This window comes from Belonocnema kinseyi, chromosome 10, assembly GCF_010883055.1.
Source record: "Belonocnema kinseyi isolate 2016_QV_RU_SX_M_011 chromosome 10, B_treatae_v1, whole genome shotgun sequence".
In the NCBI taxonomy this organism is placed as follows: domain Eukaryota; kingdom Metazoa; phylum Arthropoda; class Insecta; order Hymenoptera; family Cynipidae; genus Belonocnema; species Belonocnema kinseyi.
Genome location: NC_046666.1, coordinates 69747255 through 69759097, shown reverse-complemented (window position 1 = coordinate 69759097; position 11843 = coordinate 69747255). Strand labels below are relative to the sequence as shown.

Below are 11843 nucleotides of genomic sequence, written 5' to 3'. Positions count from 1 at the left end.
TCCTGATATCTCACCAACTCTTCCCTCATAGTCCCCCCTCTTCCCATACTTCTCCCTTTCCTATTTAAACTTATTTTAGTACAAACCCCTCCCCCCTCCTACCGTTCCACTCATTTATACGTAGTTACTTAACCTGCTATTATATTTCTCCTACTTTCCTCCGCTCTAGTCACCTCACGGGTAAAAAGCACGACTGTTTCTGCCCGTGGCTACAAAATCCTAACAAAAGTAAAAGTCTCTCTTTAAACTCTCTACACCAAGTTCCGTACCTTTTTTATATTTCGAACCGTTTCCAAAATATTTACATATATGTATATCAGGGTGGTTCAAAAATTCGATTTTAGATTTTTGTTGATCGATCCCTTCAATGTTTCCGTTTCCGGGAAAAATAAATTCCCTATTTTTCAAATTGTTTTATATTTACCTGTGTGTCTGGGCTTTTAAAATTAATATGGGATTTTACTTGAATCGCAAAATCTAGATTTTCTAAAAAATGGAAAAAAGAAGTACGTATGACCTTTTTGTAAATTAAAGTTAAATACCTCTTAAGAAATGTCCGAGAAATAATTTCCCACCAATAAATTTTGACCCCCCCCCCCCCCCCCCCCCCCCCCCCCCCCCCCCCCCCCCGTTTAACACCCTTGTATTGTCCCTGTCAAATGCTGACAAGAATTCAAGTATTTTTTTCTAGTTGTTTAGAAATTATTATTTGTGAAAGCAGTATTTTTTCCAGCTAATCGTAAAAAGTTATTATTTTTCGGAATAAATGATAAAGTTGACTAGTGTAAAAAACTTTAATTGTTTATACAATTTCTATTTGTATATTTTTTCACCAAATCGTGAATAGTTAGTATTTTTTTTTAATTAATGAAAGTCAGCAAAAGTTAAAAGTAATATTTCTTTATTAAAAATACTTAGCAGTTCTTTAAACAATTTCAATTTACTTTAAAAAATTTTCCATTCTTTAAGTCGTAAAAAGTTATTATTTTATGAAATTAATGTCGCAGCTAAACAATTTAAAGAGTGGTATTATGTGTAAAGGCAGTTTTTAATTATTTAAACAATTAACATAACTAGCTTCTTTTCCTAGGAAAGATAAGTAAAATTCTAGTTGTTTCGAATTTCTTACGCTATGTTTCTTATTAATCAATATTTTATTTTATCAGCGAAATCGATCTAAAAAAATTATTAATTAGGAAGTAACTGACAAAAAATGTATAATAAAATTATTATTGTTTAAAAAATTAGGGTATAACTTCGAAAACAAAAAAATGCTGAATAATAAACGACGTTGTGTGAGAGATTAAAAATAACTAGAGTTATCTCCACATTTTTTATGAAAAAGCGCAAGTAAAAAGAAGTCAAACAAAATATCACTTTCAGTATTTATTAATTGCGTTACTGACTTCAGAAAGTAATAGCTTTTGTAAATCTACAGGGGCAAAATATTGTTTCAACAAATGAAAATTGATTAAATAATTGCCTAATATCGTAAGAAAAGATATTTTATTATTACACGATTAAGCCATTTCTCTGTCGGGGTAGGCGTGTATCACTCGGTGGGAAGGAGTAATGTGAGGAAGGGATATAAAAATTTAAGATTGATCCAGAATTCTCGTATTATTTATTTAAATAAAACGTTCGTTCCGCAACACTGCTCCGACCATGTTGCGGATCAATTGCTCTAGCAATCACCCCAAGTGAAGATCCTCACAAAGTCGTGATGTAAGGTGCCCCAATTGGGTTCATTAGTGTCAAAGGTCTTTTGTTTCAGGCGCTATTCGTTATACTAACACTTTTATTATTAACTAACTATTTGCCGCAATAATTTTCTGTCCTGGCATACTTCTCTAGCTTATATTACATCCATGCATTTTTGCATGCAGGCTCTCGTGTTTCGGTGGCTTCTTATGTCTCTTCTAATTACTCTTAGAATTCGTTAATTGTGGTATTTATTCAGAAAATAATATCTCCTTATGGTACACACTAGAAAAATTGTTTAAATAATTACCGAAAATTTTAAGCAAGAAATATTATTCTTGAAATTTATCAACTGTATCATTTATCATGTAAACAATAACTTTTAACGATTTAAAGGGTAAGTAAAAATTGTTTATACAAGTGACAATTGTTTAAATAATTTAAAATTAGTTATAAAATACTTGGGAACTTGTCGCTTATGGAATTAAAATAATTCATGTTGAAAAAGTAAAAAAAACGTCTTTTTATTGCAAATTTTACAAAAAATATATATTTATCATTCTTTGGGGTAGTTTTCGGGCGCAAAATAAGTTTAATTTATGAAAAGTTAAAAAGTACTCGTTTTATCCGGAGCACGTGTTAATGTTGGCAGATTAAAAAAAGTACGGAATTTTTATTTCCGAACAAAGAAAAAGTTGGTGCGATCGATTACCAAAAATCGGAAGTCGAATTGTTACAGCTACAAATGTAGACTACCGTAATGTATATACATGCATAATTTAGAAAAATTACTATTATATGCATAATGCATCGTTTTTGAGGGTTTTTAAATGATGGGAATAATATATACAGAAGCTTTAATCTTTTATTAATTTATCTTTGGAAAAATTTCAAACATAAGATTTTCTTTTTATTAGGTACAAAAAAAAGTTGATCAAGAGTTATGAGTACTTTTCAGCTATACGCAAATATTAAACACTATTCTTATCACCTTTAGCCTAACACTAGAAAAGAAACTATTGAAAGAATTTGACATCAAACTTAAAATTAAGTATATCAGCAGGGTTTTCTTTTTTCGGACCATACCTAAACAATGCATAACATACACCATAATTAAGGGCTTATTTAATACCCAAAAGCTATATTTAAGGTTCTGCATTTTTTTCAAATCATGGTATTGCCAGCTAGACTTGGAGCCATTAAACCCGAACCATCGTGTCAAAAACTACCCCTATGATTGTGAAAACACCCTTAGAATTGAAGGTTCTCTAACAACCCAAAATTTATTGGTTGCCCCCAACAAAAACTATCTTGAAGTGTTAAGGTTTACTCACAACAAAGAAAATGGTTACAATGTCGAATCTTTTAAATATTGTTTTGTTTCGATGCGAACAATTTCAACTTTATCTACTTAAAAATAACCCGCAAGAAAAATTCACTTCTGTTTTTTCTGCTTTCTCTAGCTTTCCAAAAATACGAAGCGCAATTCCGAAATCCACCTTTGACACTCAGAAAGCATTTGACTAAAAACCTCCGTTAAAGGCACTGGCATGCTCGATCGCAAAATGGAATTATTAGCGTCGGCGTCGGCGTTTACGTTGAAATAGAAACAGTGTTACATGGACGTTTTGATGAGATTACGTTTAAATTTTATGAATTAAATCCTTGCTGTTTAAAAGCATGGGATTACCTTGGCTAATGGGCAATGGTAAAAAAGAGTTTTAAAAAATTGTAATTTAAGAAACAAAGGTTTTTTTTATCTTCACTATTTACCTAGATAATCCTATTGTGTCTTACTAAGGGCAAACTTACGTAAGTCAGTTTGCGATTGCGGTTTATTTACTTATACACTTGGCAATTATAAAGTCTGCCTGAACAAGAATGTCATTTACGTTAGGCTTTCTTTAATACGGTAGTATTGAAAAATACGAGGTATAAAACCATGCCCGAAAAACCAATAATAGCATACTTTCTTTTACGGAGTGGTTTTTGAAAAAGTGTTTGATGTTTTCGGACGCAGCTCAAAATTATTTCCAAACTCTTGCTATATTCGTTCTTGTACTTAATTGTTTCTTTTGGTTTCGGGGAAGTTTTTCAATGTTAAGGGATGTTTTATTCAAATTAATTTTGACAGTGTTGAAGATACTTAAAATAGACTTAAAATTCTGATTTTAAGTTTTGTTTTGTATTTTAGAAATATATATTAGGGTGTTTTAAGAAAAGGCCCAATTTTTTTCAAATAGCTGCCCTAAAAATTCCTCTTTTTGGTGTCCAAATACTTCTTAAATTTTGGAAGAATTTAAAACTTCTATTTAGAGATCTCAAAAGCTCATGCTTGTAAGTAGATAACCTGGACCTTATTGTAACACAATCCATCACAACAGCAAATAAACAAAAGTTTTTTTTTAATGGGATTAAGAGACCCCTAAATGTTTATTTTTAATTCTGAAAAAAATTTAGGAGACCTTCTTACATTAAAAGGAACAATTTGTTGGAAGTCATTGCAGAAAAAAAATGAATAAATAAGTAGCGCTGAAAAAAGGTATATTAGTTACGTCCTATCACTGAATATTTGTATTTAAAAAAGTAATATGTTAAAACATAAAACACTTTAAATTGATTTTCCCATAGAATTGAAAGAAAGGATTTATACCAATGCTTTGATCTCGGCCTTTTCACAGGGAAGGGATTCTAGAATGTAAATGAACGGTCGGAGGAAAAACTTCTCAAACAACAACAAAAAAAATGAAAATTTTGCAAAGTAATTAAATAAATTAATAAAATGTCGATATACTTTCTGTAGAGCGTTAAAAGAGAAAGAATTTCTCTGTGTAAATAGTTTTTAAATCTCTTTTTTGAATAAATAAAAAAATTAAGTTCTTCAAAAAACACTGCCATTTTTTACCTTAAACTTTTTTCAAACTTTCCAGTAGATTTCGAAACTGTGAAATCTCTAACCAAAATCAGATCTAAAAAGTTCAATATCATGCTTACTTGAATTAATACAGTTACATTTTTGGTAATCGGTCTGAAAACTTTTTTAATTTAAAACGGAACCTTACAACCGAATTTCATGCTTTCCTGACATTTTGAGGAAAATTTGAGTGTATACCTCTTGGTCTAAATTTAAAAGTTCGACACGCTGTGCAAAAATGTGAGATAAATCCCTACGCCTGCAGACAGGTCACCCAACCTACACTACTGTCCGCCGGGTTGACACTCGAGCCGGGAGAGAAAGTTCATTCTCTATATATTATGAAGGCACTGGGGATGAAATTAAATAATTGAATAGAAGTTACTTAAAGAGGATGATCTAGTTTTAAAATCAACCTCTTTTCTCAATCAACCTCAATCAAAATTGTTTAAGACCATGTGACGAGTGGGTCACGTGACCAGATTCTTACCTGACCGCCACCTTTCTTTTTTCTGGTCTGGTCCTAAACTTCAATGATTATAAAAAAATCAAAAAAAAATATTTACAACAAAAAACTGTTTTCCTAATTATACAAAATTAGGACCAGACCCACCATTTTTAGTACTTCTTGTTTAGTATTTCAAATTTTGAACTCATGTGACGTTTCGTGTGAAGACAAGTTGGGAAATAAAAAAGTTGCGGTAAGGTAGGAATCTGGCCACGTGACCCACTCATCTAAATGGCCTTAATAGAACCTTACAAAGTTGATATTTAAATATTATTATTTAATGCAATTGAATTGAAGATTGCGATATTAAAACAATTAAAACTTTCCAAATTAAAAAAAAACCTGTTTTGAAAACTTAAAGCATAAATTCGAAATTTAAAACAGTTAAAAGTAAATCAAATTTAAACTACGGTAAAGAATTGGACCTTTAATCCAATGTAAAAAAAATCATTCGAATTGAATACTGTTCTAAAGTTATTAGCAAAGTGAAAATGGAAAGTGAAAATTCAATTATCATAAGACATTTTCTCAAAATATTACTTTATTTTCAATTAAAAAAATAAAATGTTGAAACTTTGCAAAATTTGAAATTATAAGAGCAATACTTAATAGTATTTGTGAATTTTACAAACATTTATGTATGTTTAACAAGCTCAAAATTAATTTTACAAGATTTATCACGATTCATTCGCTTACTGCTGAAGTAATTTTTATTTAAAACATAACCAATAAAATTCCTAAACTAACTCATCTTTCAGTTTTTTGAAAATCAAATTACAATTATGTAATAAGACCATTGCGACAATGTATGTATATTTATAATTATTTAAGTATAATTAACTTAACAAAGTAGTAAATATCATCCATTTTCATCAAAGGAATACTAATATTTGAGAAGTGAATTAAAAAATAAATAAAATTCTTGATGTTTCAGGTCAATCCAGGTAGTAAAGCTGCTCAGCAGGGTGTCAGAGAGGGTGACTTGATAAGTAGTATCAACGGCAAAAGCACTCGCGACCTTACCAACAGTGAGGCTCACGCACTCTTACGAAATGCCGGTGATCACTTGAAGCTTGGTCTGAACCAGTAAGCATACAATTTCATTATTAATAATCATAGAAAATAAGTAAACTATTTATTATGAAACTAAACGCAATTTTCTGGCATTACTGCAGAAGAAGATAGTTATAAACAGCGATAAATCGTTTATACTTTTTTGTTGTTAAATTGCATCACTCAAAGTGAATATTATTAAAAATAATAATATATTGTTGAAATAATTATGATTGTTAACATGGATGGACTATTTCCTCACTCTAATTCAAAACTGAACATTCTACGATAATATTTTTACAAATAATAAGTTATTTGAACAATTATTTTTGTTAATTCTAATTCATTATTGCGTCGCTCTAGCTTAAAAGTTGAAAACTCTGAAAAATTCACGACTTTCTAATTATATTCCAAGCGAAATACATTACTTAAACAATAATTTAATGGGTAAAATCATACGAAAACGAAGAATCTGTATAATTTCTTCAATTTTTATTTGAATCATTATGTCTCCGAGAAAAGAAATTTGCATGGGATTACCAAAGGGTGACCAAAAATGGTAAAAAATTTAATAATTTATTCTCAAGCCAATGCACAGTTTTCAACGTAATTCTTTTAAACTTTAGGAAAACAAACTGTTTGGTTTCAAAAATCATTTGATAAATTTAAAAATCTAAAATTTGAAAAATACAAAAAGGTGGTCAATTAAAAATTGAAAGATAGTTAATTTTTAAAGTTTTCAACGAAATACTTTGAAACTTCGTAAAAACAAACTGTTTGGCCTCAGAAACTGCTTGATAATTTTAGCAATCACACATATTGGAAGAAAATTAAAATGTGACTAATTCAAAATGAAAAACATAGGTTATTGATACATACAACGAAATAATTTTAAACTTCATGATAAGAAGAAATGTTTATTCAGAAACGATAAAGTGATTCATGGAAAAAAAATTTCCTTAAAAAAAATGGGAGAGAACTAGATTTTAAGTGAACTGATTTTGATGCTTCATTATTTGAGTATTAAATTAAATTAAATGAATGTTTGAAAGTTCAACTAAATGAAACCGAGTAGTAATAATTTTTTTTTAAATCGGGAATTGGCATTTAATTAAAAACTGTAATAATGAGGAATTTTTTAATTCTTAATTACCGTCATTTGGTATCTTAGTTTTTTAATTTTTGATTTTTAAATTTATTAAATAATTTCTTAGGCCAAGTATTACATTACACAATTTATGCGATCACCATTTGTTATTAACTTCAAGAAAAAAAATTTTTTGGCGCTTTTATATAGCCCCCTTTTTGTGATTTTTAGAAATTAGGGGTTTTTGACAGGTTCCAGATGTTTTGTTGTTTTATGATTTCTTCTATGTAAATCCCATTGGAAATATCAAAGCCCATGTTTGGCGGGTAAGTATTAACCATTGTTTACTAAAATGTGATTTACTTTCTTTTTTTGGGCATAGAAACAAGGTGCACTAGCTAGAGAAAACAAAAATTTTAATAATAAGGGCCAGCTTACTAATAAAATATTCAAAGCCACCCCAAAAAATTTATATTCGATTTGCCATAAATCTCGGGCTCTGAAAGCGAATGAAATTTTTTCCTCAAGAGGAACGTAATATTGATTGATCGTCTACGGAAATAACTACCGTATTTCAGAGGAGCACACAATCGTGAGATTGGCAGCATTAGTATGGACGTAATCGGGAGCATAATAGGGCCATACACTGAAGCTATAGCGTCACCGTCGCGCTGATTGTGAACGGAAATACGGCGTGACGTCACGTGAGAGAGGGTGCGCCGGCCATACCTGTATTCGTATTTTCCGGCGAACCAGATCAATTGTCCTTGCTTTTTTTAACAAAATTGTACACGATACTCACATATAACTATTTTCAATGGTTCAGTAGACTTCATCCGATCCCAACGTCCGTAAAAAATCGTATTTTCATACCGCAACGTATAGTTGTGTATGTTTTTAAAAATCCCGCCATAAGTTCCTATTTTACAAATCGATGTTTCCCAATTTTATATGATGTATTTTTTTAATCAACTCTCGTAATCTGTATGAATGTTACAGGATAATTTAAGGAAACCTCGGCTTGTAATTAATTGCTTAGTGTCGATATACTCACTTTTATCAGTCTAATTATTCACTTATTAATATTTATTGTCTTTATGATGAGTCACTGAACTAAAAATCTCACTCAATTATATAAAAAATTAATTTTGGTATAAGTGTCCTTTCATAAACCAAGTTAACAATTTTGGGAAATTTCTACTCCCTCATTCATTCCCGTCTCATTTTAATAGGAACATACATACATTTTAACATATATTTTAATAGGAAATTCAATTCCGCTTCCTTTTTTTTTGCTAATGAAAAGATTTGTAGCTTTTTTAGTTTTCGAAATAAATAGAAAAAACGATTTTTTCACCAAACCAAAATTTAATTTTTATTTTGACTTCAACTAGCGCTCAGTCACTTAATTTTGGGAATTTCGTAATAAAATTTACAGGGATTACACTTTGCTCTGTTCTAAGAGTGACTGTGAAGGTTAGAAATTGAAATATTTACATGGAAAGAAGTTAATAATTTTTTTCCGTCACGTCATAAAAATTGCACATTGATACTTTCCAGCGCTTGGGGAGTCGAGCGAATTTTTTGCTAGAAAGAATTTCCAGCGACAAAGTTGTTTAGTAAGGAATCAAAAAGATTTTTGGAAAATATTACTTTGATTAATTCAACGGTTTAAAAACTATGTTTGTTTTACTTCGAGTGTGGTCGGTGCTCCTGCGTAGCCAAGAGCGTCTCCCGCTCTTCCGCTCGAATAAAAAAATTCGGTCGAAAAATCGTTGAAAGTACACAATGAAAATTAAATAAGTACTAGAAATAATGTTTTCTTATCAATATATTAGACTTTACTCTTTAGGCTTATTGAAAAATGATGATAAAAATTCTTTTAAAACAAATTAAAAATATAGGAAACTGTAATCATTAAAGCCTACCTTTTATAGTGTATTCTGCTATGTTGACAAAACCAAGTAAAAAAAAGATCATTTCTGCTTCGTTCTTTGAATATTGCACATTTAAAGATTTCTTCCAAGACAAATAGTGGTCAAGCATTTTAATTTCTTTTTGGATTTCAAACGCCCTATTTTCTCGGACTTTAATGCGCATTTAGACAGTTGAAAATTAACTTTTATTATATTTAATATTTATGTTAATTAAAAATACTCGATTATTCTCTTTTTACTGTTTTTTTATTTCAGTCTTCCTCATCTTTCCCATTTCTTACAACTATGTATTGGAAAAATGTTTCGTAAAAATCCTTTCTAGACTGACATAAATACTTTAACAAGCATTTTACATATTTCAGTTTTTCTTTAGTGATTCCAATGCATTTCGGTTTCTGACGCTTTAATAGTTTGTCAAATTGACATGTCATTTGAAGTTGAAACTTTTCCGGAGTACCGTCATACTTTTCGTAAACTTCAACTGACATGTTCGAACTGTACACTATTTTTACCGTCTTTTGTATTCGAAAAACTTTCGGTTATTATTATTAAGTCTTGGAAGAACTCTTTAAGTGTGCAATATTCAAAGATCGAAGCAGAAATTACCACTTTGTTTATATTTTGTACATTGTAGTATTTGATTCATGATCTCAGATGCACAGCTTTGTTTACATCGTTTTGTCAATATAGCAGAATTTACTATAAAAGGTAGGCCTTAATGATAACAGTTTCCTATATTTTAAATTTGTTTTGAAAGAATTTCTATCATCATTTTTCCATAAGCCTAAAGAGTAAAGTATAATATATTGATAAGAAAACATTATTTGTAGTACTTATTTAATTTTCATTGTGTACTTTCAACGAGCTGTCGATCGAATTCAATTATCCGAGCGGAGACGCGGGAGACGCTCTTGGCTACGAGCAAGCACCGACCGCACTCGAAGTAAAACAACCATAGTTTTTAAAGCATTAAATTAATCGAAGTAATATTTGTTTTAAAACTTCTTTATTTCTTAATGACCAACCTTGTCGCTGGAACTTCTTTCTAGCTCAAAATTCGCTCGACACCCTAAGCGCTGGAAAGTATCAATGTCCAATTTTTATGACGTGACGGAAAAAAATTATGAACTTTTTTCTATGTAAGTATTTCAACGTCCGACCTTCATAGTTACTCTTAGAACAGTGCAAAGCTTATTCTCTGTAAATTTTATTACGAAATTCTAAAAATTAAGTGACTAAGTACGAATTGAAGTCAAAATAGAAATTAAATTTGGGTTTGGTGAAAAAATCGTTTTTTCTATTTATTTCGTTAACTAAAAAAGCTACAACTTTTTTCATTAGAAAAAAGGTGCGCAATCAAATTTCCTATTAAAATGTATGTTTGAAAATTTAAAATTCGAAACAAAATTTTCCATCTCCACTTTCTTCACGTGGACTAAAATTCTAAATTCTAAAATTCTAAAAGGATACATTTTCCACAATACAGTAAAATTTTTGACCTAAAAAAGATGACTTTAACAAAATAGTGGAATTTTCAAACTAATAGTTTGTATTTTCCAAGAAAAAGTTCATTTTTAACCAAGAACGATAACTTTTCTACCATAAAAGATGAACTCTTAATCCAAACGGATGTCTACCAAAAGACAAATTTCCAACAAAAGTTTTTAAATCTTAAATCAAGTAAATTATTTTAAAAAGTACGATTATTATTTTCCTCAAATACACGTATTTTTAACAAAAGAGTTAAGTTTTCTTGCTAAAAAATCCAGTGTTTCAAAAGACAGTTCAATTTTAAGCCGGAAAAAATATTTTTTCAACAAGAAAGTTAATATTTAATCAAGAAGGATTTATATCCAAGCAAATAATTGAATTTTCAACTATAATATTCTTCGTTATTCAAATAAGAATACAATTGTAAAATTAGCAATTTAAAAATTGATTTTCCATGACAACAAAATTTACCAGTTGAATAAAAAAATATGAAATTTCAAAAATCAGTTGAATTTTTAACTTACGATAAAAAATTTCCAACCTAAAATGAAACTGATGAACTCCCAGATAAAAAAAACTAATTTTTTACTGAAAAAGATCTTCAGAAATGATTTCGAATTCCAGCGGAGCTAGAAAGCATTTTTTAACAGCTGAAGACTAAACAATTTTGATTTAGACTAGTAGATCAAAACCGTCATTCCAATTACAAAAAAAAAAAGAAACTACCTAAACTTTCAATCAAAGTGATCAAATTTTCCACGAAAGAGATGAAAGTTTTACCAAAAAAAATAAGTTTTTAATGAAATACACGAAATTTCAACAAAGGCGTTGAATTTTAAAACTGAAAAGACGATTTATTTACAAACCAGCTGAATTTGCAATCTGATAGTATGTCTTTTCAGCAAAAAGTTTATTTTTATATGAAAAAGTTAAATTTTCAAATAAATAGTCTAACTTTTAACCAATTGTTGAAATTTTAGCAAAAAATATAAATTTTTTAAACAAAAATTTCATTTTTAATCAAATAGTTTAACTGACTAACAAATTGATGACTTTTCAACAAAAAATATGAATTTTTAACCAAAAGTTTATTTTCGACCAAATAGTTTAATTTTCAAGCCAAACTGATGGATAAATATAAATAATATAAAT

The 11843-nt window shown here is 29.4% G+C and overlaps 1 protein-coding gene across 1 annotated transcript in view; it reads left to right on the top strand.

Annotated features, from left to right (window-relative positions):
* LOC117181607 overlaps window positions 1–11843 on the top strand; it is a 327912-nt gene that overhangs the window by 168433 nt on the left and 147636 nt on the right. Inside the window, exon 2 of the mRNA XM_033374469.1 lies at window positions 6058–6209. Within this exon, the coding sequence (XP_033230360.1) occupies window positions 6058–6209 (152 nt within the window). The remainder of the gene's footprint in view (window positions 1–6057; window positions 6210–11843) is intronic.